General features: G+C 41.0%; 2 protein-coding genes across 4 annotated transcripts in view; both read right to left on the bottom strand.

Moving 5' to 3' along the window:
* IGSF3 (immunoglobulin superfamily member 3) overlaps positions 1 to 27414 on the bottom strand; it is a 494096-nt gene that overhangs the window by 374586 nt on the left and 92096 nt on the right. The window lies entirely within an intron of this gene.
* PTGFRN (prostaglandin F2 receptor inhibitor) overlaps positions 1 to 27414 on the bottom strand; it is a 79756-nt gene that overhangs the window by 21984 nt on the left and 30358 nt on the right. For both annotated transcript variants that reach the window (XM_081858461.1, XM_081858462.1), the window contains exons 4-5: positions 26625 to 27008; positions 22213 to 22638 (exon numbers count right to left, since the gene is read on the bottom strand). In XM_081858461.1, the coding sequence (XP_081714587.1) occupies positions 22213 to 22638; positions 26625 to 27008 (810 nt within the window). The remainder of the gene's footprint in view (positions 1 to 22212; positions 22639 to 26624; positions 27009 to 27414) is intronic.

Below are 27414 nucleotides of genomic sequence, written 5' to 3'. Positions count from 1 at the left end.
CCTTAGTGGCTACTTAGCAGAATGTAGTGACAATACATGAGGAACAGAAGCAGCAAGGAAAGGTAGGCATGCAGAATAATTATATACTGAGAATTTAATCTTCATGCTTGGGTGAAGTCCTAATTGAGCCTTAATAAGAAGTTAGAGTTTCAATTTAACACTATGCGGTGGTTGCCTAAATGGGCATGGGTGAACTTAAGAGTCTGAAAAAATAATTTTATCAAATTTTGTTTATTTATTCTATTTATTAATTATCTACATTGCCCTTCATCCGACGATCAGAGTAGTTTACAATATTTTTAAAAAACCACAAAAATAAATAACATAGTAGCAAACAAAAACAATATCCCCCACCACAGTTCAAAAACCATAAATAAAGTTTTTGCCTATTGCCTAAAGATATGTAATGAAGATGCCAGACGAGCCTCCCTGGGGAGAGCATTCCACAAATGGGGAGACACCACAGAAAAGGCCTGTTCTCCTGGCAGCTCACGAAGAAGGGCCTCAAATGATGGTCAGTTCATATGGGGAGAGGTGGTCCTTGACATATTGCATACCTTTGTCATTTAAGATTTTACAGGTCAAAGCCAGCACTTTGAATTGGGCCTGGAAACTAATTGGCAACCAGTGCAGTCAGGCCAGGATCAATGTAATATGCTCAAACTCTCTTGCCCCAGTGACTAACCTGTCCCCTGAATTCTGCACCCACTGAAATTTCCAAACCATCTTCAGAAGCAGCCCCAAATATATTGTGTTGCAGGAATATAACCTAGAGGTTAACAGTGCATAGGCGACAGAAGTCATGCTATCCTTGTCCAGATAGGGGCACAGCTGGGCCACCACCCAAAGCTGATGGAAGGCACTCCATGCCACTGAGGCCACCTGAGCCTCAAGCAACAACAATGGATGCTGAAGTACCCCCAAGCTGCGTACCTGCCCTCTCAGAGAGAATATACCCCCCATCAAAAGAAAGCCATCTCCCATCCATCCGGTCTAAGGAACTGCCCACTAACAGTGCCTTGGTCTTATTGGATTGAGTTTCGGTTTATTGGCTTTCATCCAGTCTATTACCGAGGCAAGACATCAGTCCAGCACATCCACTGCGACACCTGCAATTAGAGCTGTGTGTCATCAACATATTGCTGACAGCATAGTCCAAAGCTCCAGATGACTCCACCCAGCATGTTAAACAGCATGGGGGATAAAAATGGAAGCCTGAGGAACCCCACACTGAAAGCTCCAAAGGGTTGAAGAACACTCTCTAAGCATCCTCATCTGGAATCAACCATCCATGTAGGACCAGAACCACTGCAAAGCAGTGCTACCCACTCACTAACTCGGACAGACGATCCAGGAGGATACTATGGCTGATGGTACCTAAAACCACTGAGAGGTTAAGAAGAGTTAACAGGGATGCATTTCTCTCCTGACAGGTGTCATTATACAGGGTAACTGAAACAGTTTCTGTGCCAAAGCTGCGCCTAAACCCTGTCTGTAATGGATCTAGAAAATCAGCTTCCTCCAAGATCACCTGATGCACCCACAGTACCTCCTGTTGCAGATGATTTAGGTGACATTTGAGTGAAACAAATCTTAATTCAGGATACAGCATTCATTTGGTTTTCGGATTAATCTCACAATAATTGACAATACTTCAAAAAATCTGTAAACTTTTATCATTTCTGCTATTATTATTTTTTAAAAACAACCCGTCTTCTATTTGATCTTTGACTTGTTTGCAAGAATATCAGATCTGCATCCACGATTAGGCAGGTTATGTTTCATTATCTCAGAAGTACTTTATCTCAGAAGTTACCTACTTGCAACAATTTAGCATAGTGTCAAGTTCTGGAAAGACACCTATTCACTGTCTGCATACTGCCTCACCTTCATTTTTAAGACTAAGGTAAAGGTAAAGGACCCCGGACGGTTAAGTCCAGTCAAAGGCGACTATGGGTATGGTTCCAGTTACAGATAGGTAGCCATGTTGGTCTGCCATAGTCAAAACAAAACAAATTCCTTCCAGTAGCACCTTAAAGACCATACCTTAAAGGGTATGGTGTTCATCTCGCTTTCAGGCTGAGGGAGCTGGCGTTTGTCCACAGACAGCTTTCCGGGTCACGTGGCCAGCATGACTAAACCGCTACTGGTGCACGGAGGATTGTGACAAGTTCCAGAGTGCACGGAAACACTGTTTATCTTCCCACCACAGCAGTACCTATTTATCTACGTGCACTGGTACGCTTTCGAACTGCTAGGTTGGCAGAAGCTGGGACAGAGCAACAGGAGCTCATCCTGTTGCACCAATTCAAACTGCCGACCTTCCGATTGGCAAGTCCAAGAGGCTCAGTGGTTTAGACTACAGCACTACCCACGTCCCTCTTTTAAGACTACTGGACTTCTTAAGGCAGAATTGGGATATATCATGGGCGCAGTCTGAGATGGTGGTGGCAATTCAGTCTCATAGGCCATATGAATACAGGATTGTTGACATTTACATCATATGTATAATGAACAGACAGAGAGAAATATTAAGGGACATATCTGTTTGGGAGGCTTGAGCATTTTTATTTTTTATTTTTGAAGATATATATATTTGAAAAACAGGTTAATATCCTTGAGCACATAAGTAATGTGATGTCTCAGTTTGTCCCTAAGATGTGTAATTTTTTTCTTACAGAGCCTGCTATTGCTGCATTAAAAATAGTTACACACAAACACACATATAGAATCAGTAAGAATTCCAACAGCAGTGAAGGAATTGCTCCTTCAACAGCAGTGAAGGAATATGCATCTGAGGGGAAAAACACTATTAAATAGAAAAATATGTAAGATATTTAGTGAATGCAAAGTAAAAGTTCCATGAACTACCACAATAAATTATTAGTAGACCTGCATTTGAATATTTAAGAAGATATTTGGGGAGGGCTGGGAGAAAAAAATAGGTAAAACATTAATTACAGCCAACCTTAAGAGGGAGAAAATATAAAACCATGCATCAATGGCATCTGACATCATATAAACTGAACCTGATTTATAAATCTCACTGGGAAAACCTCATGCAGATTATATGCCACATATTTTGGAGATGAAATAAAATTAAAAGTTTTTGACAGTTAGTGCTGTATTATAATCAATCACAATATACAATATTCCAAATAAGATGGCTTAGCCTCTAAACCATTTTGAAGGCTGCATTGAATGCCTAAAAAACCAATACATCTGTCAACAGCAGCTAAAATATCAATTGCCATGTATTGAAAAAAGAAAGAAGTTCCAGCTCTACTTGATTGATACTGTAGGATTCAGGTTAGACCAGAAATTATAAATATAATATAGCATAATATAAATTATTATATTTAGGCCCATGAAAATAATCAAAGATCAACATTTATCAATGATGAAGTTGGTGATGATGTATGGCTGTTTATGCTGTTTACGTTGTTCTAATGAATCATCTTGCTTTTGCTTTATGCTACTTACCAAACTTTAAAGGACTTTATTTATATTTGTAGGTATTAATGCTTGTTTATTTTGTGTGTTAATGTAAGTATTAAAACTTCTCATGGTAACCTGAGAGTTTAAATAAACAAAACGATTTGAATCAATAATACCGTTTCTATACTACTAAGACAGACACATCCTGCAGTAACATGGAATACAGTGCCAAAATAAACATTTTTCACTAAACAGAAGTTAATATCATGCAGAACTGAGCCACATTCTGAAGGTGCACAAATGTAAATAAGATGAACTGTAAAAACCGTATAGCTTACTGCTCATTTCCTACAATACAACCTGAGAAGAAGTTTATCAGTACCAGTAGTTATCACGGAGAGCTGCGATAAAAAGGTATTAAATGCAAACATGTTTAAAAGTATTGTTACACACTTCTCATTTACCAATCTGGACATGATAAAAAAAGCTTAATATATTATGAAGAATGAAGTCAGTATCCAGATTTATAAGATGGATTCATACCTACACTGGAGGGATTTTTTTTTGCCTGATCCTGCAAAAGTTTGGTTACAAAGTAGGGCAGCTTAGTTCAGATAAAGGCACTTTGCCAAAACTGGTCATACGTAAAAGCAGCAACAAACATTACAGCTAGGCTTTGTGATCAGTTCACAACAAATCATCAGGACTACAGCTCGCAGGGCCCTTCATAAGAATAACAAATCTACTGCTTCCATCACCATCCTATTTTAGCAGGCGGAAGATGACAATTCATGAAATATAGCATTTTAGTCATATTTTTGTGACTAGTCGATCAATCTAAAAAAAAAAAAGTATAGCCTGTTGCTGCTATCTGAAAAGGGCTTGGAATTACACTAGGAAATGCAATTTGGTGGTGCCAAACACTGGTTTTCCCTCAACCTGCTCCCTCATTTGGCCTCTACATGTTTCTACAGGTACATCACATACATTTTAGCTTTTCAGTATGAAAGAGGCAGGTCACGTACCATGAAAGCGGGGCTTTTATTTATAGATTTGAACTAGCTTGGCATTTAGGCTGTTTGAACAACAATCCATTTTCTTCCAATAAAAAAGCTGGCTGAATATTAAACACAAGGTGAATCTTTTACAAGGCAACAGGGAAATAAGATATACCAAGCTCGCAACACACTTCACAAAATTAAAACTACGTACAATAATACTTTTGTCCTCCCCCAAGAGATCCGCAAGGTACTTGTTCATGATTACATTTTGCAGTGCTTTTGCCTTCAAGCAGCAGTTTTCACAATGAGTAAACACTGCCTAGAAGATGAGAAAACTGGGTATGACAATCAGCACTGTACAAAGGAGATCACAGTACAATGCTATCTAAAGGAAACAGCAAAAGGTGGGGGAAGCACAGTGCACAAACTGCTAAGCACCAAACTGCTCAATTGCTCACGTTAAAAATAGTTTAATGCTGCAGACTCAATTCCTCAAAGGTGAAGATCATTTTCTTGAATGGAAAGCTCTGAACTCCCTACCCCCAAGAAAGCACGCAAGAGTGTCTCCCGTCCCAACAATAATTAGCACAGATACATAGTATTATGCCTGGAAAAGGGGTGGTTTACTTGGGCAAGGAATGTGGCAATGTAGAACACACTTTTAAAGTCTCTATGCTGCCCTGCTGAATGGCGTCGTTGTGCTCAAGCTATGAAACCTGGAACAGCTGAAAAGGGGCAAAAAACTAGAAAAGGTCACAAGGAAAGAACAGTGGTATGTTTTGTGTATGGAATGAATAAATAATAGAATCCTGGAATTGTAGACTTGGAAGGGACCGTGAGGGTCATGTAGACCAACCCATGCAACACAGGAATCACAAATAAAGCATCCCTGATATATAGCCATCCAATCTCTGCTTAAAAACCTCCAATGAAGGAGAGCCTACCAACTCCCAAGGAAGTCTGTTCCACTGTTGAACAGCTCTTACTGTCATAAAGTTCTTCCTAATGTTTGGCATGAATCCCCTTTCTTGTCATTTGAATCCATTGGTTTGGGTCCTAACCTCCAGAGCAGGAGAAAACTAGCTTGCTCCATCTTCCATGTGGAAGCCCTTTAGATATTTGAAGATGACTATCACATCTGCTCTCAGTCTCCCCTTTTCCAGGATGAACAACCCAACTCCCTCAACCATTGCTCATAAGGCTTGGTTTCCAGACCCTTTATCATCTTGGTCACCCTCCTCTGCACACATCCTAATTTGTCAAAACTCCAAATGTGGCCTGACCAAGCCAGAATAGAGCAGTACTATTACTTCTAGAAGTATAGTCTCCAGATCAAGAGAATAGGTTTTGTTTTTTTTGTTTTTTTTGCTGTTGTATCACCCTTTTTTGCCTCCACTAAGAACCCTAGATCTTTTTCACATGTACTGCTGGCAAACCCATGTGGTATCGTAATTTAAAGTTGTCAGCCTACTCTTTCACATTTTCTCCTCAACTTCCATGTTTAATATATTAATAAGATGCCAATCACTTTTGTAGAAGACAATTAAGCTACTGTACTCGGGGATACAGAGAGATAAAAACCAGGTCCCTTACCCAGACATTTTTGCCAGTAGTGTCACAAGCGAGGGCAAGTTTGACCCCTGCGTCACTGATATCATGGACTGTAACCATTTGCAAGAAGGTAAAGACAGGCACAACACTTCTACATCAGTGGTTCACAGCCTGACTAAAGAAGCTATTTGGGGGGTGTGGGGGATGGGACAGGATGACAGCTTTGCTGATCATTTATTAACAAAACAGAGAGAGCAGTCAACTGATTCCCCTCCTAAGGCCTTGTAGGTAAGCATCTGCATGCTAATCTGAGCCAATGAACTGTCCTCACAGCACTTGAGAATGAAAGCAGGCAATCATATCGTACATTGGCCATTGGTATTCCATTAAATGCTGCATCTAGCCAATAAATGTCTAATACTAATAAATATCTGAGGATGATCAGCATCACTGCCACAAACTCTTTCAACCTGTGAATTCCCAACTGAGGGGATTTGCACTTGATCCCTTGGAGAGTCATTTCTGAGGCTCAGTGGAGATCTATAAGGAAAGCTGCAAAGAAAGGGAAATAAATTTCCATTCCTCATTCTGTCCCTTCCCTTACTGGCACTATTCCATGTCTCCATTTGTTGAATAAAGTAAAGAAGAAAATACAGTGGTACAGTGGTTACATACACTTCAGGTTACAGACTCCACTAACCCAGAAATAGTACCTCGGGTTAAGAACTTTGCTTCAGGATGAGAACAGAAATCATGATCCGGCAGCGCAGCAGCAGCAGAAGGCCCCATTAGCTAAAGTGGTGCTTCAGGTTATGAACAGTTTCAGGTTAAGAACGGACCTCTGGAACGAATTAAGTACTTAACCCGAGGTCAAAACAAAATAAAAAAAATTCCTTCCAGTAGCACCTTAAAGACCAACTGAGTTAGTTCTAGGTATGAGCTTTCGTGTGCATGCACACTTCTTCAGATACACTGAAACAGAAGTCACCGGACCTTTCTATATAGTGAGAAGGTGGGGAGGGGTATTACTCAGAAGGGTGGTGGGAATGGGTGATTGGCAGATAGCTGCGATGAGCCTGTTGACGACTCTTAACGACTGCAATAGGTCTAACAGGAAAAAGCAAGGGGTGAGAAGGTGAAAAATGGCTTTGTCATGTATAATGAGATAAGAATCCAATGTCTTTATTCAAACCAGGTCTCTCCATAGTTTTAAGTTTGGTGATAAGTTGCAATTCAGCAGCTTCTCTTTCCAGTCTATTTCTGAAAGAAATAGACTGGAAAGAGAAGCTGCTGAATTGCAACTTATCACCAAACTTAAAACTATGGAGAGACCTGGTTTGAATAAAGACATTGGATTCTTATCTCATTATACATGACAAAGCCATTTTTCACCTTCTCACCCCTTGCTTTTTCCTGTTAGACCTATTGCAGTCGTTAAGAGTCGTCAACAGGCTCATCGCAGCTATCTGCCAATCACCCATTCCCACCACCCTTCTGAGTAATACCCCTCCCCACCTTCTCACTATATAGAAAGGTCCGGTGACTTCTGTTTCAGTGTATCTGAAGAAGTGTGCATGCACACGAAAGCTCATACCTAGAACTAACTCAGTTGGTCTTTAAGGTGCTACTGGAAGGAATTTTTTTTATTTTGTTTTGACCATGGCAGACCAACACGGCTACCTATCTTTAACCCGAGGTACCACTGTACTGCCTTCAGCCAATACTTTCTAATGACACCTTATTGCCACAAAACACTGAGTAGTTTTATAAACTTCCTAAGAACAGTTCATTGGCCACATGAATGACAACAAATGCTAGTTACAAACAGGAAATTTTAAGCCAAACATTATAGTATGCATAGTATAGTATTATAAGCATGCATGCAGAATGTTCTTTTAGTTAAAAGTATCATCTTCATTTACAAGAGGATTATCCAGTGGCTATTATATAGATTGCCTTAAATGCTTAGTAGTAGTAATGTTGGTCATCAGTTATAAGCTCAATTACTACTGCATTATTTGCATTAAACAGAACAGTTACATTTCTTATTACAAGAGAGGGTCTCATACACAGTTTTAACATAGGCATTTCAGAACAGTTATAAGTATGCAAGTCGGTCCAATGAACACCATGCAATATTTGCTGCACCAGAGGATCTAGGACTTGTGACTGTGCAGTACACTGCCCAAACAAATGCAGTTGCTTCAAAATATGCACCCTAATTCCAGGCACAAAATGCATCACACATTGGATAAGCAACGTTCTGACCAGATGCCTGCCGGAGAGGCAGTAAATGATTATGCCTTTATTCGTTTCAGCAAGAGTTTGCCACTGACTTCAGGAGACAGCCTCAAAGGCAATGTGAGTACTGCATTAAATGCCTAAATTTGCAAGATTCTTCTTAAGGGGTAACATCCAATCTCTGCAACGGACAGCTCAAGCAAACTTGCATCTTATCTCATTAATGGTCTTAGCTGGCCTTTGAAGACAGAGTCAATTCTCTCTAAAGATGTCTCATATGACTCAAAAGTGATTGGGCCCAAACATGCTGTTCTTGGTGCCTTCAGAGGTCTCCTCTCTCTCTGGTTCCTGTGCCTGTGCCTTCCCAAATTCTCTTCTACTAATTTCTTAAGAACTACAAATCAACTGCAATGTGAATGCCTGCAACAAACTCTCCCACAAGTACATTTATTTGTGACAATATTTTGACTAATCACTTAAGTAAGGATACATTCTCCTAATGTGCTTTCCCTATGAACTGCCCTTGACTATTTTCATTTTATAATAAAAACAGACTTAAAAAAAAAAACTGGAGGCAGTTCAAGCTATTAAACTCTCCAGAAGCTCCAAGCTGTTTACACAGCTTTTACTTGCTCAGTGTTGATTTTATATTTCCAATTACGCACAAGCAAGGCAAAAAGCTGAAACATTCCATAAACCAACGTTAAGATGTGCTAGTAGTTAAATGAAGAGTATTTGATTGTACTTAGCGCTAATAGTGTGGATTTACAATGATGTATAATAATGAGAAAACTATTAAGAGTAGTTCCTGAAAATCATTACCATTATAATTAAATTCTGCAAGGAAGCAACAGTAGGCAAGTTGATTGTGAAGGTTGTAAATGAAGTTGCCTTGATTTTACATCTCAAATCTATGCACAACAAAACATATTAGCATAGAATATGACCACTCCAGAGCCTCCTTCCTCTAGGCTTCATTGAGATAAACAGCAGCAAACTCTCTGCCACATCTTGCAATATTCTGCATGCTTTACTACCATCAAAATCATTTTATTTTTTTACCCACCCTTCACTCTAAGATCCCAGGGCAGGTTACAATTTTAAATACAGCATGAAAAACCATTTAAAACACAAGCTTACGAACACAAAAACAGAGTGGGTCCTAAAAAATATGCCCCTCAAGTGTGAAAGGCCAGTGTGAACAGGTTTGTCTCCAGAATTTGCTGAAAGCTGTATAGTGAAGCTGTCAGGTCCACCTCTGTGGGTAGAGAGTCTCACTACTTAGAGGCTGCAGCACAGGATGTCCCCAACCTTAAAGCAAGGTTAAAGAAGATTCCTCTCCTCTACTTTGAACTTCATTTTGTGGCATTTCAGAATCCAACACGGCCTTTGGTTCCTAGAGCACCTGGGTGCCAGGAAGCAGCTTACCATAGAACACCTAAGAACAAAGACTACACTAAGCATCAATACAATCCAATCTATGTGGGTCTGTCCTTGTGCTTGGTCTGTAATCTGTAGTCAGTGCAGAATTATGCAGAGCAATTGTTGACAGGAGTGAGACCCTGTCACAATATTACACCTCTGTTCAGAGATCCACACTGGCTGCCTGTTTGTTACCAGACCAAATGCAAGGTGCAACAGTTGGTATTGTTATGAATTTGCGCAAAGGGGAAGGGGGCAGGCTCCTCATCAGAGGCACCAACTTCTCAAGATGATTGAGGGGCCCCGACACAATGTCCTGATGTCACACACGCAACGCCACCAGGGGGCGGAACCAAATGCCCTTTGAACATTGAGGTATGGTGGCTGCAAAGGGGAAATCACCTTTTCAGCTGTGACATCTTCTCCTTGGAATTTCCCTCCCCTTATATATTAACCAAACACCCGCATGGATGGTGCTCAGAAAACAGACAAAATATGCTTTATTCTCCCACTGGCTTTTAATAGTATTTTATTTTAATGCAGTTGCTGATGAGCAGTTTTAACCCCCTTAAGGTTCTTTTACATTTCACCATGGTTTTTATTAGGTGATTGTTATTAGCCATCTTGGCAGAGGTGGGACATAAATATTTTAACAAGGAATAACTAGGCAAACACTTCGTCAACTTACAATTATGCAATTGCTATACAGAAAAGTAGAACAGTACTTCAAGACCAATTCTGTCTTTATAAAAAGCATTTCAAGTGTGGTATTTCGCATTTCATGCCTATGTTATCAAGTTGAAGCTGGTGTTAAGTGCTGCAATTATGATCCTGAGACTAGGAAGTAAATGTCTAAGATTGACTTGGTGTTTTTTCTCCCTTAATGCCCACATTCCTGAATAATAATGTACACTGAAAATAAATTGTTTGTGTTTCTATGTTTTATCACCTAAACTAAGCTATTGTGTAGAATAACTGCAGCACATTTTTGCTGGTGCACTTAGGCCACTGAATATTGACTCAGGAGGTGGAACTAATTGCAAGTATCAGATTGCAGTGCTCTGGGTTTTGGATAAAGCTTCAAGGGCCTCCCCCCACCCCAGAAATCCCCACTTATTTCACAAGAACTGCTGCATAGTACAAAGTTTAAGGGTAGCAGCCTCCGTAGCATAATTGCTTTCTTTTCATATAAATTGCTTCCATGATCTCCAAAACGAGTGCACTGTTAGCATCTTTTCATGGTCCTTTTCTGTACTGCATTTCAGAAATACAAAGGCAAGGGATCATTTAATTTCAGACTGAAGACAAGGAGATAGAACAAGTTACATTATCACCACCTCTCTCTCATTTTCCTTGTCTTAATCTAGTGCTCAAAACCAATGATTGCAAGAACACTGAGGTTGTATACTTCTTTGCAAATAGTTTAACAGATGCCCCTGATATACCACTGCTTTCCTCTCCCGGGGAGGAAAAAAACATGGGCATGTTTTGCAGAATTCATGAGGCAGCAGCGTTCTCTGTATCCAGAATCTCTAGGAGGAAGTAAATAATCGTGGGACAGAAAACAGGCTTCTCATTACAAGGTTTCCACCCAAGTAGCTTTCAAAATGTACTTAAATACCCCAGGGATACTAAATGGATTTTGGGAGAGCAAGTATACTGGCACCTGCAAGCTAAAACCGATTAAAAGGAAACCCCCATGCTCACACATTTGTCTTCCAGATGCTTCTCTGCAGCATCCAGCTGACCACCAACGGCAGACTGGAGAGTAAGGCACACGGTAAGTGGATCCAAGGCCAGAGATAGTGATTTACAAGAGGGCTATTGCTGTATATAGCATTTTGTCTTAAGCTTATCTGCAGTCACAGGGTGTATGGGGTGTTAGGGGAGGGGTAGTACCTCTGGTGAGGGACACACTGTGCTCCTTCTGAGGTAGTCTGTCCATCTTTGGTCCCCACTCTGAACTCAACTCTCACCTGTGGCTCATGGGAACTGTCAGCATGTGACAGTGGCCACACCTTAGGAACGGCTTCGACTGGCTGATTAAACCAGGGGAGAGTAGCCAAAAGGTCTCAAAGCCTCAGCGAGTTAGGGATTCCACCACATGCAAAGACAGCAGACTGAGTGGACAGGACCAATAGTGGGCCCAATGGTCAGGAAGGTGGTTTCCACCACCCCCAGGCTCAGCCACACATATGAAAGATCTGCGTTGTGTGTGAACCCAATATGCATTGTTACAAGTCTGTACCAAAGCCTCCAACTTGGAAAGCCCAACAACCTAGTTTTAAACACATCCATTTGCTCACATATCCCCTGGGTAAATTTGAATTTGACACCTTTCCAAATCCTGCCCTTCTGTTTTCCCGTGGGCTAATGTTAAGTACTTTAATAATGAGAGAGGTAGCCTGGCCTTCTGCCCTCGACTGCCCAGACAAATGCCTGCCTTCCTGTAATCACAGGGCAACAATCCAACTCCCTATTCACATTTCCTCCCCTCTTCTAGGTAAATTGTTTTTGCTATAATAAGATGCAAGTTTGTTCAGTTAATTCCCTCTCCTCTCCCTCACCCCCCATCCTGCCTTGAGTATACTCAAGACAGTCTATACGGAAACCAAGAAACACTCCTCCTACGTCTCCTGGTATCTCCCTTGTTCCCTGAAAGACAAGACATGCCAGAAACAATTTCCCCTTTTAAAAAAAGTCTAGGATTTTGGACAGAATTTTTAAACAACTAAGAACCAATGCCTTCTTTCCTGGTAACAGAAGGGAGCAATAAATACATTTATTTTGTTTGATTTTCTCTGTAATGATTTTTTTTATTTTTTATTTTATTTTTCGCCAGGAGCAGGTTTCAAGGAGGTTAATTTCACAATTCAGTGCCATGCCTGGCTCATATTAGAAACCCCCCTAGTTACATGGTGTTCCCTTTAAAGTGTTTGTAATTACTCCACAAATATTAGGGTCAGTTGTATACGGTTTCCAACCAGCCTAAATCGGTAGGCAGTGGCACCAGCCTTGAGGTACCTTGACGTACCAAGAGACTTTTGAGTACTAGGGATGAGACTGTCCCAAAGTAGTTCAGCCCAGCTTTGTACAGTACTGAGTGTATGGCTCAGTTATGATACTTAGGACATCTTAAAGATAGATCTTGAGAAAGCCAATTCTGCTGACCCTTTAGACCTTGCTCGGTCCCAAAAATATGTTCTTTTTGCCGGGGGGGGGGGTTGCTGTCTAGGGAATTTAGATTTGATACAAAGATCTATGATTGTGAAACTGAATTAATTTTGAATTAGCATCTCTAGCATAGATCAGATTATCAGTGTTTAGCCAAACTGAACTGGTATTAGGTTTTCTTCAGCAAAGCTATACCCAAAGAATGATGAGTTCTTATGGCTACCTCTATACATCTAATTTTAAGTTGGGAATTGAATCTGGCTGATGAGCCACATACTTATTCCCCTGAACTCCTGTGGGTCAAGTTTTGACAGGTGGGTAGCATTGTCAGTCACCTGACATCACAATGATATCAGGTGAGCCACTTTACCAAAACAATCAGTTGACTATCCATACTTACAAAGCACTGTGTACAGGGAATTGCACATGGCTTTGAAGATGCTGTCACTCAGCTGATCAGTGATCCTGGCAAAGCCCCTTTAGGCCAGATATATCTTTATCTGACCCGCACCTGGCATCATATATGAATAGTTTATTTTTAATGTGATATGTAAATTGGGCCAATGGCAGGAAGAAGTTTAAATTAGAGATCTGCGGAGCTCCCTGAACATTCCATATGTCATATATGATGTCAGGCCTAGGGCAGATGGACATGGTTTGGTCAAATAACCTAGTGAGACAAACTGGGATGTCTTGAGGACCAAATTATGTCTGTGGTCTGCAGCTTCTTCACTGCTGTTTTAAATGAACTGATGAACTAGGAGGGGACTTATAAAAACTGATTGACTTGGTAAATGTTTGTTTTCATAAAGCTTGAATCCTGTGTCAGTGTCGGTTTATACTGTCCATTTATGACTATGCGATTTTAAAAGTGAAGTGGGCAGGGGATGTATGTTGATTTTGCTCACTGATGTTTAACCAATTTAATGCTTCTTTAATTTAATAGTTTATGGTATTGTAAATTTTAGTTTCAGGCACCGATCTCTATAATTTGCTATCTTCCTTTATCTGTTCTAAGCTGAAAATCAAACCAGTTTCCCTACTCCTTTACAGGATAAAATTTCAGCTTCAAAAAGAAAATCAGATTAGCAACAAGGGAAGTAGTTTATAGTAGCTTCACTGGTATATTGAACTCCTTCCGAACCCAGCCGTAATTTCTATTCCTCCTCCTCTGCCTCTAAAAACTTGCCTTTGATGATCAAGAGATATTAAATATGAATAAGAGATAGGAGAAGCTTGTCAGTAAAAAGCTACTGATTCTTGTCTCTGAAAGGCAGGCCTGTTCTTAAGAAGTACTCCTTGATTTGCCACTTAGCTCTCAGTTTCCGTTTGTGATCGATCTTACAAGGACTAAGTATCTATCTTAGACTTGTCAGTGGAGTACAGTATTTTGCATTTAATGCAATCCACAGTGCTCTAGATACAGTAGAGTTAACCTTCAAAAACACCAAGTGCCTACACTCTTATGAAGTGTATAGTGGCGAAATGAAAAGAGGAAAATTTTTAAAGGCTGAGAGAGCCTTACTAGTTTTGTGGCATGGCCATATACATACTTACACTGTGTATGTGTGTGGTATTGTTGTTTTTTAAGTACCATAGGTCAGTCCCAAATATGATGCTCACTTAGGGTAGCTATTATGTCCTGCTTTGCTTTACTTTGAAGTCATCCTCTGGTTGAAGGGCTGATCGGTCCAAGTCCACTTTCAAATGAAAGAACTATAAGGAGGAAGGGCAGAGGCTGCCCATCAGCAGTTAGCTCCTGGATGGCAGATTGAATAGGCACACAGGTCAACTGGGCCAGCCTTGCCCTTGACAGTGAGAGATGTATTGCACTTCTATTTCTATTACAGTCATTGGGTCAGATTCACCTTACAAACCCTGTCAGCCGAAGGCTTCACAATAGGACTCTGCTCCCCTCCCCTGTGCCTCCCTAAATTGGTTTGGGGTGGGTGGTTGGGAGAACAGTAGCAAGAGGAGAGGGGAGCTGATATGCTTCTGCTGATGAAACATTTGTAACAGTGTGACGTCAAATTCCACCCACTATTTCTAAGTTTGCATATTATATAAACACATGCAAATTTATGCAAATTTGTGCCCTCTTTTTGGCAGTATGTAAGCTTACCCAGCACGCTATTTATTTATTGGAAAACATGTAAGGGACCCTCACAGGCAGGCAATTATTCTCAAGCAATGTTTCAACATCCTACAACTACTGAAAGCATGTTTGAAAGGGGATGGATTTGTTATAATTCTGCTCTGGCAGCATACAATCAGATAAATGCCAGATTTAGTTTTCTATTCTAGATGCAAATCTTCAGATTAAAACGAAAATGTCTGGTCAAGATTTGCATTTTAACTAGCTGGCTGTTAAGTCTTTTCTAACACTAGGTACATTGTCTCAGTATCTTCAATATCCCCCACAAACATCCCTTGAAAGCGCAGGGAATATTACAGACTCACATTCAGTTACCTATAATTATTGTTGTATCAGCATGACATATTGAGAGAATGCCATTAAAATAGTCAAGTTTAGAAAATAGTATGTTAAAGGATCCAGGAGTACAACAGACATCAGGTACGATGTAAGGTGGGGGGAGAGAGAGAAGGTCGGTGGATATTGTTAAAAATAAGAGTCTAGTGGAATCCTATAGAGTATTTCAGATTGAATAATCCCTTTCCCCTTATCCTCCTACCTATTTATTCTGCCCATCTTTCGCATTTTAGGGCTGGCCAGTGTAGCACATTGACCTTTTCTTAAGGTCACTACAGTGGTACCTCGGGTTACAGACACTTCAGGTTACAGACTCCGCTAACCCAGAAATAGTACCTCGGGTTAAGAACTTTGCTTCAGGATAAGAACAGAAATCGCACGGCGGGGGTGCGGCAGCAGCGGGAGGCCCCATTAACTAAAGTGGTGCTTCAGGTTAAGAACAGTTTCAGGTTAAGAACAAACCTCCAGAACGAATTAAGTTCTTAACCCGAGGTACCACTGTATTGCCACTGCCCAATCTTCCTCCCCAGATATTCAGGTTTGCAGACATAGCGAAGGGAGTCCTATAGCTTCCTTAATATTTCCAAAAACTGGAATGTTCAGAGTGAACTCTACAGATCTCTAGTTCAAGTATTTCTACTTCTTCAAGCCACTGGGCCAATTCACGTTGCCTGGGAAAGTTTTGCCTATAGTCACAAATCATGGTTAAAAACTATAGGCAAAATGTTCCTAGGTCTCAATGCTTCTCATAAAACAAAATTTAAAATAAGTAATAAAAATAGATATCCTACAAACAAGAGCTGTGTGTAATCCACAGAGACTTAAGTCCAACACAGAGAACCTCTAGCCTATGAACAGCAGTGGGCCTGAGGTACTTCCATCATTTCCTGGCATGTAATCTTAACAAAATTCAGATTGCCACAAACTCTAGAATGCAATGCTGAAGGCTAAATCAAGAGATAGTGTTACAGAGATGGTGGCAGACAACGGTGAGGAAGTTGTGAACACAGGACCTCAAATACTACATGACCTACCTGGGTCAACAGGAGGTCAGGACTATCGCAAATCTGGAGCTAAGCCACATATTCTGACTGGTTTTATGTCCAAATCATCTGCCTGAGGCTAGGACCACCAATGTTCAGTCCCTGCAGAGAGCCATTCCACTGCAGATCATAATCAACAACCCTCAGGTCAAGTGCTTTAAGGAGCTGCAAAGTCTAGTAAAAACATATGCACAGACCTATGTAATTCAGTTAACATAGTTTAGTTTTAATGTTATTTGGTTTACACAGAGCAACTCAAAATTAAGTTATGCACATGAGACCCAAACTCATCACTTGGTAAGAAGAAAAGGGATTTGAAAAGCAAGGGGGGGGGCAGGAGGAGAAACCAGCATCAGAAACAAAGATGAGCTGTCAAAATACTGTTTTGCACATCTGGCAAGAAATGGAACTTGCTAAAATATCAAGGAAAACTGTGTTTACTTTAAAATAAATAAAAAAGCAGGGGGAAAGAATGCCACACATGCAGCCACCACATTTCAGATCACTCAAAGCACATCCAAAAGAGTATAAACAGATTTCCACAGTCTAACAAAAATGGGATAAATCTGTCTTTCACAAACAAGGCAACATTTTAAAGTCTGAACAGCTATTATACTGTTTATGCTACATTTCTCTCAGGAGACACAGCAGCTAAAAAGCCTCGTATGAGTGACAAGCAATTTGGATACTGTACTTTACAAAGAAAAGCTTCCATTTCAGTCCAGGTGGAGGAAAACATTCTTAGCCCAAGTATGTCACACAAATTTTAAAATGTCACATTTTTATCAGCCACCAGAGGAATCCATACATTTGGTGCATGTATATAAACCAATCTGCAGACTTGTTTCACACAAACTAACTTCAGGTCTGAAAACCATGTGCAGTCTGCACAGCAGGCCCACATGCTTCCCCCCCCCCCCAATCCCACACTGCCTGCTCTATATTTTGCTTTAGATGTTAGTCAGATCAGGGCTTGAGTTAATTAAGATTGCCCTGAAACCATGGTTTGCAGTCTACCAAAACTACTTTTTAAATTTTACTTTACAAAACATAGAAATTGCAGAGTTCTGTTTTTAAAATCAGATTTGGGTATTTCATATGGATGTGGTATACACTTAGCTCCCCTCAATGAACTGTAGACATAGAGAGGCTTTTGCCTTTGCTGAAGCCATCTCTTATTTTCCTGCAGGATTTTGGGTCCCAAATATGCTAAGAATAAATTTTACTAAGGAAGGAAAACTATTATCTGAGCCACTGCAGGTATATTAGGTCAAAGTCGCCTCCCAAATGCACCCTTGATAAGCCAGAGGCCCTGCTCCATGCTCTTCTGCCAACAAGAACATAGCAGGGGCCTATAAAAGACAGGGCCTTCTCTGCTGTGGTGCCTAACTCCTGAGAAACAGCTGATCAGCTTCCAGCAGGCAGCAGAAACTGCCCTGTTTCACAATGTTTTTCTGGATGCTGCTTTAAAGCGAGATCCTATCCTATGCTTTTTGTTACTTTAATATTAATTTATTGATGTGTATGGGTTGTTGTATATTTCTATTGACCAATGTAAGTATCTTGATTATTATAGGAAGGCAGGGTACAAATGCTGGAAATAGATAATGCCACTGAGCAAATGGGAATAGGTCACTCATTATAATAAAAGAGGAAGGAGGAATAGATCACAAGCAGAAGGACTAGATCACAGATATTGTTGGCAATTTGCCGTCCGAGTCATAATCTAGGAAAGGTCAGAATTTTTAAAAAGGTCAAGCTCTCTTGGAACAGCAATATATATGATAAAGACTGCACTGCATCAAATGTATAAGAAAAGGTGTTTTGTTTTTCAAAGGTCTTATTTTTCATGCAACGCTTTTGAATTTGGATACATATTCAAGGCACTGATCTCTCAGTCTTGCTCTGCTTGCCTGAACTGTTGTTGCTGCTGCCTCCCTTCTGATCCCCTTCCTCCTGTACTGCAGCAGCCACACAACCATCCCAGCCTTGTAAACCATTTGGAGACAATTATAGCTTTGCAGTATATAAATTGCTTAAATAAATAAAACCAAATCAACAAACAAACATGATTTTAAGGTTGGAGAACACACCTCAAATGCATCTGCAAGACTATAATCCATTAGATAAATTTTGGACTCTAGACCTAATGGTCTATGAAAAGTGGAGGTGGGGCTTTTAGATGGTAAGGGACCTTATTCGAGACAATCTTACAGGGACCCTTCTTTAATTCTTGCTTTGAAATGTGGCAAGCCCATCCTGCTGCATCTAGGGGGACTCCCTGTCCAGAGGGGCCCAGGACTTCTGCCCCAATTCTATCCCTGACGGCAGCAACAGTGATGGCCCAGTGCTAAACATGACAGCTGTAGGCATGACTCTCCTCTCCTTTTTAGCCACAAAGGGCTACTAGCTCCATGTATGCAGCTGATGCTGCAGTGGACCAGCACTGCTCACCTAGCTCTCTGGTGAGCAACAGCAAGTACGTGGAGAGCACAGGGTGAATGTGTTGTTTGCCACTCAAGTGCTTGCCTATGGGCAATACCTGCTTGGCCCAATGGAGCAAAAAATTGCAGAGCAGCTTGGCGTTCATCAGGCAGCCAATAAGCTGCTTTTAAAACACAACAAAACTTAATTCTATGACCCAGAAAGGTATCCCAAGAGAATGAGTTTTAGTGTTTGCGATGGAAGTCTGGGCTGCTAATTTAAGCATTCCTGCCTGAAGATAGTGAGTTGTGCAATGCATTCGTGTAGTTAGTTCTTCATCCTTTGAAAGATATCACTGTATTAGATAGAAGCCCATGGACAAGGAACATTCTCCTAGTCCCGTCCCACAGCTGAAGTGCACACTTGCTCTCAAAAAGTTTGCCAGTGTGGTGTTAGAGCCAGAAACTTCAACTCCAAGCTTGGATGTTTCAATAAGCATCTAGTTACTAAAATAATCACTGCGTGACTATAAATTAAGTGAGCCACAGATCTTTCCTCCTGATCCACTAATTTATTCCTTTTGCACTGAACCTTTTGCGCTGAGCTGCAAGCTGTCCATTCACTATGTGACACTCTTAGACACAAAGCCAGGATTTCCCTGCTGACTTGGTCCCTTCTTTATCAGTTAGTTAACTTTTCGTTACCAAGCAAGAGGAAGAATGGAAGATACCTCTCTTGAAAAGCATGCCTCAACCACTGAACGGCACAGCAGAAACTAGTTCAGATTTTCTGGTGCCAGATTAAGTTTCCCCCCAGGCCTTTTAAGGTTGCTGCAGCCTTTTAAATCTGTTTTAGATTTTCGGTTTCATTCTTTGCTCTTTTAGCTTTTGTTTTACGGTCTTGATTTTTACCTCCTCCCATACTTTTATAGTACTGCACTGTATGACTAATTTAAGCACAAAGCTTAAGTTTTTATTTATTGTATTTTAATTATGTAAATGCCAAGAATATTTATTATAGGGTGGCTTGTAAATGCCGTAAAAAAAAAAAACCCCTCCTGGTTGGCAGTGGGGCTTCAGTGCTTTGGTACCTCTTTGCACCACATCATTAAAAGAAACCAAAATAAAATTATGTAAACTAATGAAATTTGCAGAATAAGGGAAACTGTACAAAAAATGTGCTTATTTTGCACTGTTAATAGAAAACACAGGGGTATTTTTCTCTCTCCTTTCTTGTAATGCAGTGCTTTGACAATGAGCCTGTCTGCCCGGACACTGGGATCATGACATCCTTCTCCAGGGGATGAGACCAGGAACTCAGGGTGGAAGATGGTCAGCCTCAAATTTACACTTGGAAAAAGAGGAGCCCATTGTGTCAGTCCCTCTCCAGCTGCTGGGTGCTGCATTGCCTTCCTCTGAGAACTCCAGCTCAGAAGCCTTAGAAGAACCACAGCCTTGCCTGCTCTGCCAGAGATAAAGCAAGCAGAGTCCTTTTAAATGAAGGGGCTTCTCCCATCAAAGACAGAGCTAGCAACTCTGATAAACTGCAGCTCTGAGACCTAGTCTGGGGATGACTGTTGCTGAATACAGCCTCCAGCCTGGGCCACACACAGAACTGTCCCAAGTACCACCAAAGCCTTGCCTTTGTATTGCTGAGACCATTACTCAAAAAGGAATACTAGCATGAATTGTTTCAATCGAACACTCGAAGCCCAGATTCAGTGCTTTAATTGGATACCTGGTGCAGCATACTGTACACTATCTAGCCTCATGGCAAAACTGCTTCTCGACTGGTTCAGTAAACACATACTCAAAGCAAGTTGACAGAAAAAGAACACAGCAACTCTGATTCACCATGGTGTTTTCATTCTTACAAACACCTTGTAGCAGATCCCCACATGTAAAAATGGAGACAGGAAAACTCTGGTTCAGAAGTAGCAACTTGTCCCGGGCATTCAACAAGAACTGAAGCCATTGATCTCATGAACTTTCAAGTCAGCCCTTAGTGCAGCGTATGACACAGTATTGTAGCTGCCGCCGACAAATAATTACATTCTGAAAAATCTTCATGAAGGTGACTGTTGACAGCTCTGAGGCATGTGGATTTGGAAATGCTGTTTCTGTTTCTTCCACCCTTTACAGCCCAGACTTCGAGGCTACTTTGGTCTGTTCTGGAATATCACAGGGCTTTCGGGAACTAATGCAAGTTTCTGCTTGTGCTTTCTACAGGCAATGAACACAAGGTGTTCCAAGGAAAAGGGCAGCTTGCCTTTTTAAAGCATGTTTCCCACACTCAAGTTAAGTTATGTGCAGGAGTGCCCAATCAGGACTGTTGGCTGCTGTCTAGACACAACTTTACATCAGATAAAAGCTCTAACCAAAAACAGCTGTTAGTTTACTCTATTAAAAGAACAGGAATCTGATAATGATCCAAGTCAATTACTTGATTTCCTTCATTCTAATCATGATGCCGAGGGGGCTGGATATCCCAGGCCACCGTGACAACCAGCATTGTGGTCCATCTTCCATGTCCCCACCTCCCACATCCACTTAAGAGTAGAGAGTTGTGATTAAATGGCCTGTAAATCGTTCTAAACAAAACAAACGTAATATCATTTTTTAATTTTTTCTCTTGTTGCCTGGGTGTGAAAAAATATCCTGACTGTGTAGTCTGCATCTGATGAACTCTAAGAATTCCAGATAAACCTTCAATCTCTTGCACAACTCCTTGCACTAGTTCCCTGCAGCTGCTATTTCCTCAGGACTCCACCTTCGCATACATTTCAAGCTGCTTCCTGGTGCATTGCCAGGAGGAGTTTGGACAAGAGTTTGTGATGGTGTGGGTGATATTCAACTAAGCTTTACTAAAAGCAGACTTACTAAAATTATTTGACCTAACCTAGCCATGTTCATTCATTTCAGTGGGACCACTCTGAGGAAATTTTAGTTGAATAACACCCTGTGGGAGGAATTCAACATTGCCAGAGTGCTTGCTGGATGGAATGATTTTCCCTCTTCTCCCTCCACACATTGTTCTGGGTGTTCTCCTGATGCCTCCAAGTCAATTGGGGGGGGGGGGAGAGGAGGGAGCTGGAGTTGGAGCTGGGGGACAGGAAAGCGGGGAAGCCCCGATGCACTAGTAGCCCTGTGTACGCTGCCCTAAAATATTTCTAGCACAGGACTCTTAGCAACCTTAGCTTGGAATTATTGTTGATTGTGCTGAACATTCCTAAATGGTACTGTGCTCTTTGATCTCATCATTAGCCACTTTCATCCACTTTCCCATCCAAAGATGGCAATGGCAGATGTATATACATCTATCAAAACCCTTTAGAAATTTTCCATCTCAGAGTCTCTAAAGGCAAGCCACTGAGTCACCAACAATTTGCATCAGAAGTTTTTAAAGTCAGGCTGTACAAGATTCCTACCTTGTGTAGACCATAAAATGCTTACAGGCACAGAAGCCACATCCTTGATCTTTATCCAGCTGTTATTTCGTTGCCTGCTCCATGAAGAAATTACACAATAATAATCTCCTCTGTCTGCTTCAAAGGTCCACTGGATTCGTAAGCGAAAGGTGTCCACAGTTGGTTTAGAGAAAATAATTTCCCCATTCTGGGCCCGTTGTTTGCTTCTGTCCCCAACTACCAGCGTCCAGTCTGCATCCATGGTGGCAAGAAGTTCATCTTTCACTACTTCATCACTGCGCATAGGTAATCGGTAGTACCATGAGACAGTGAAACGCACATTTGTTTCAGTGTTCTGCGCCTCTGTGATCCTACATTCCAATTCTGTGGGATCTTCTGCATACTTAGGTGTTTTAGTCGCATTCAGAAACACATGGTAAGTTGGCTCTGCGGAGCATTTTGAAAAGCAGGGAGACAGACAAGGAAACAAAAGTATGAAATAAAGACCAATTCAGAATACAGGCTACATTTTCACATTTATCATTTCAGAACGGCAACATTCTTTTGGCATCTTGCAAGTCATGGCATAGGATGGGGCATTTACTACTTAGCTGGTGACAGTGGACCATGTAATTCCCAGAAATGGAGTATCTTCATGGCATGCAGCCCCAAGTCAAACAAAAGGCAGATTCTAAAGCCAACATTTAGTAAGTCACACTATACTGTAGGAATTTCATAATACAACATTCTGGTTACAGAACACTGCATTGCAATTGCAAAGTCTGCCTCTCAGGGAAATGTTTCATTTTAATGAACATGCTCCCCATTTTGGAAGGGCATGCCAAGAGCGTGTCAGGTTTCTGTACACTGCTTTACCATTCATTTTATTGCCCACTTCAGCGACCTTGGCAGAGGAAAGCTGGCACTAGAGCAAGCCAATATTGGAGAGCATCCCACATTTACTTGTTCCTGGTGTTGAATGCCAGTGCTAGAAACTGAATATACCCTTCAAGTTAACTTTACTGTTCTTTTTTAAATACAATTTCTGACAGTTTCATAATCACAAGTCTGAAAGAACTATGAAGGGCCTACTTTCTGCTCTTAGCAACCATATTTAGGATCCCAGAAAAGAAGGAATACAATGCACTACCAATATTTATAAAGGTCGTGGAGGGAAAGCTAGTTAATGAGCCACAAAAAGGGCTGGGTTGGCCAATCATACCTCACCTTAATGTCAAGATCTGAATGAGGCTTATGGATGCACACACAGTTCCCTTGCTCCCCACTTTGCTACAGTTTACTATTTTGTCCAAACAAGGAAACTATTGTTAACAGTTTCTGAACAAGCCAGGATATGAAAACTTAGTTTGAAGTTGGATTGATACCCTTACTTGTTCCACAACAATTAATTTCCTGGTTTGGCTGATACAGGAAGCAATAGTTAATCAACGTCTCCCTGGTTTGTTAGCGGGAAGGGAGGAGCAAAAGAGCTGCTCATGTGCGGCCAAAAGGCTTGTTCTTGGCTCAGCATAATGGTATATGATAATCTGAACCAGCCCACATAATTCACTGGAGCAGCTTGCTTCCAAGCAGAAGCACCAACAACATTTTCATGTCCTCATTAGGAAATAGAAGAAAGTTGAAGGTAAATGGGATGTCAGCTAATCATATCCAGCATTTGGAAGACCTATAGGGAATAGGATGGCTGGGGCAAGTTTTGGCTTTGACAGGAGTGCTCCAGCTAGTCTCTTCACACTGACTCTCAGACAGAGGATTTAGCAGGAAGGAATAAAAGGCTTGCTGGATAAGCCTCATTCCTGCACTCTTGTCAGCTGTCAAAGAACAGCCTTGCTGACAGTTCAACGACTTAATACCCTGCCAAGCTCTCAAACTTCAATCAAGTAGGAGGGGGCTGCTGTTGAATTTTGGATGCAGTTTATGTACTACAGATGAGAATTCCTCTCCTGCTTTTCCCACCCGCAGGCAATGTAAGATCATTTGAAAAACATTTTGCTCCTCCCCCTTAACCTGCATCAAAATAATTACTAATTTGGGATGCAAAGGCGAAGAAATTCCCAGTGACCAACCGAATACTTTCAATGCAGAAAAAAGGCACCCTATTCAAGGCAGCTTTTAAAGCTATGGATGCTTTCCAGATAATATTGGTAACAGAAGTACACTGAGTGTACAGAATCAGTGGCACCTCTCTGTTTAGTTGCATTCGGTGGGATGTCTGTTGGATGAGAAGAATAAGAGACAAGCTCTCTATCATAATTAGGCCTACAGCAAGCAGGATGGAAATCATTAGGCCATCTTGAGATTTCCTTTCCTTTCCTTTCAAAACTTGCACAGCTTATTCTCCTTCCTCTAAGGCTATAATTCTAAACTAACCTATCAGCCTACTGAACTCAATGGCTGCATTTACACATAGCGCTAAATACTAACTGAAGTTTCATAAACCATGCTAGGTAGTGCACAAGGGCTGTTTCACTATTCTAGTCCTTGAGAGCAGAGAAACAAATAATAAAAAGGCAGCTGGCTTAGTTTCATCCAAATCCAAGGTTGTGGTTTGCATTGCCCAAACAAACCAACATCACTAGCCGGGCTTACACCATTATTTGTTATCAGCTTATACTCTTGGGCTTGCTATTAAACGGTAACGCAGCCAAAGAGATTTACTTGCAGATAAACATGTTTAAAATTGGATTGTACAAATACTGCAGAAGTGGATTTTCAGCTGTCTTGGCTCTCTGAAGTACAAGAGATGCTGTGGCTGTCAGGACTGGGTTACCATCAACCAGATCTCCGATTGTGCTACGATAGCATTCAGAAGTGTATATGCACAATGCTTGAATTTCAGCAGAGTATAAGTAGAAATGCTTGCTCCCACTGCTTGAAAGGCTGTCAAGAATCATCTGGCTCCTAATTGCAAAGTCAAAAGCCAGAAACTTGATTTTTTAAATTATCCTCTAAGAGATGCTGACACGTCAAGGCAAACTCTACAGAACAACATGGTTCTTTAGAAATTTGTGCTAGGCTTTCAGTTTTCCATATCTCTCCTGCCTGGATGCTCATTTCCTAGAACATCTGCATAAAAAGCAGATCTCAGTAGCTTAAGAGTTCAGCCAGGAAAACAGAGTTAGTGAAAACACAGTTCTCCATAAAGTCAAAGCAGAATATTGGGGTAAGGAAAAGTGAAAAACACTGTTTTTGTCTAGACAAACTTCTGGTTCACCTCCTAATCTTTCCATATGATATAATGTCCATTAAATAATAGAAAGTGATCTATATTATTCTTAGGATTTCCCCAAGGAAATCTGGCAGATCTGCCAATGGGTCTGAAAGAACCATTATAGTAGTGACTGTGGGATTAGTCCAGTCGTCCAAGCCACACTCAAGAACAACAAATCAGAGCACAAGAAGGTGTCTAGATGAGTCGCTGGACTACCTGAGACCAGATTCTACTATGCAGCTTTGCCAAACGATACTATCTTCCTGATAGAAACTATAGATGTGGTCTTCAGAACAAGTGTGCATTTGACTATATTTTTATTTATCAGTTGATTCCCTTCCTGTCTCTTGTCTTTGGAGCAAACACATTTTATTTTGGGTTTTTTTAAAAGAAGAACTTAAAACAGTACGGAACATTTCCAGCTAAAAAAACTGAACAATTTTGAATTTTCTCTTTGGATGACTAATGGGAAAAATTACATTGCTACAGAGGATGGCAGCCCATGTATTTTCAGGCAGGCTGCTAAAGAAGACCGAGACTTAACAACAACCAGCACTGCATAAGTCTGTTTTATGTCATGGCAGGTCCTGCGGGGATTTCCAGCTTATATATCCCACCAACACCACCTTTGGGCTTGTTGAAAGCTTTTGAATGTCCCCTCTCTCTTCCAAGACAGGGATCACTTTAAATATTAAGACTATTCCATCTTTGTGTTCTTTTAAGTCAAGTTAAAGAGCCACATTTAACGTTTCATTTTAAAATGTTTTCTCAGGACTGACACATTAGACACAAAAAGGCATCCATGGCTAGTCATGAAAAAAGCCCAGGATGGCTGGTATAGTTAAGAGACCATGTTGGACACACCACCACTGAGCATGAACTGGTAAGTCTTAAAAGGGTTTAGCATTTTTAAGAACTACATAATTTTCTTCCAACACAGAGTCCAGGGCAGGAGGGATCACTCCTATTGAATGCCATTTTCTGTTCACTTCCATATTGTGGTATAAACACAGGATAGAAAACTTGTGGACCTCCAAAGGTTGTTGGGACTACAGCTGCCATTATCACTTTGCCACTAGGTCATACTGGCAGGGACTGATGCAAGTTCAAAGCACACCGCCTCTGGAGGGCCACAGGTTCCCTATCAGTACACAAGAAAAATTATCCATCAACTTTATAGCATCACCACCCAGCTACTCACCTAATGCCAACACCTCCACAGTGACAGGCACAGATGTCCTCTCTGCTACCTTGTGCCAGCTACCATTGTGCTGTGGCACCCAGAGAGTTGCTTGGCAGTAGTAGTAACCAGAATCTTCAGTGCTCACATCACGTACCAATAGGTGGTAAGAACTCCGATCCACATGGCTGAGGCTGATGAGGGTAGAATCACTAACAACAGAATCACGGTCTGCACTTAGCAAAACCTGAGCTTCTGCCATGGTGCTATCAGGTGATTCACTGAAGTACCACCTGACCTCTGCTTGGAAAATACCACTTCTGTCTGTTGTGAAGTTGCAGGTAAGGTCAAGGGAGTCCCCCTCTGTCACAGATACATTGCTTCTGGTGATGAACACACCTAAAGCTTTTGGCAGGAGGGAAGCAAGACAAAGAAGTGTTATTTTCAACTCTTTAATACAGCAGGTAGCATAACTGTTGGCTTCTACTGCCTGCTTTTTTAATTAGTGTCCTACATATTTACAGGCAAAGCTCACAATATATTATTGCTGAACTATAGAAAAACAGGCAGTGAACTTTTTCCCCCAAGTTTCACTACTTATCTAATTCTATGTTCTGAAGCAAATCATTGTGCAATTTCAGTTTTCTTAGAATAAAAAACCGGCTAGCTTTGCCTTGTGCATGGAAATGCAAGGACACAACAAATTTTTCTAATCAAATTCACTGTCAATCCAGCTTCACACAATTTACGTCTAGATATGACATCGTTCCAACAGAAGGTGTTCCAAGTGGCTCTACATTTTGCTACGTAC

Source organism: Podarcis erhardii (genome assembly GCF_964252035.2).
Source record: "Podarcis erhardii genome assembly, chromosome: 4".
NCBI lineage: Eukaryota > Metazoa > Chordata > Lepidosauria > Squamata > Lacertidae > Podarcis > Podarcis erhardii.
Note: the sequence above shows the minus strand (reverse complement) of the source record. Positions and strands in the feature narration are given on the sequence as shown.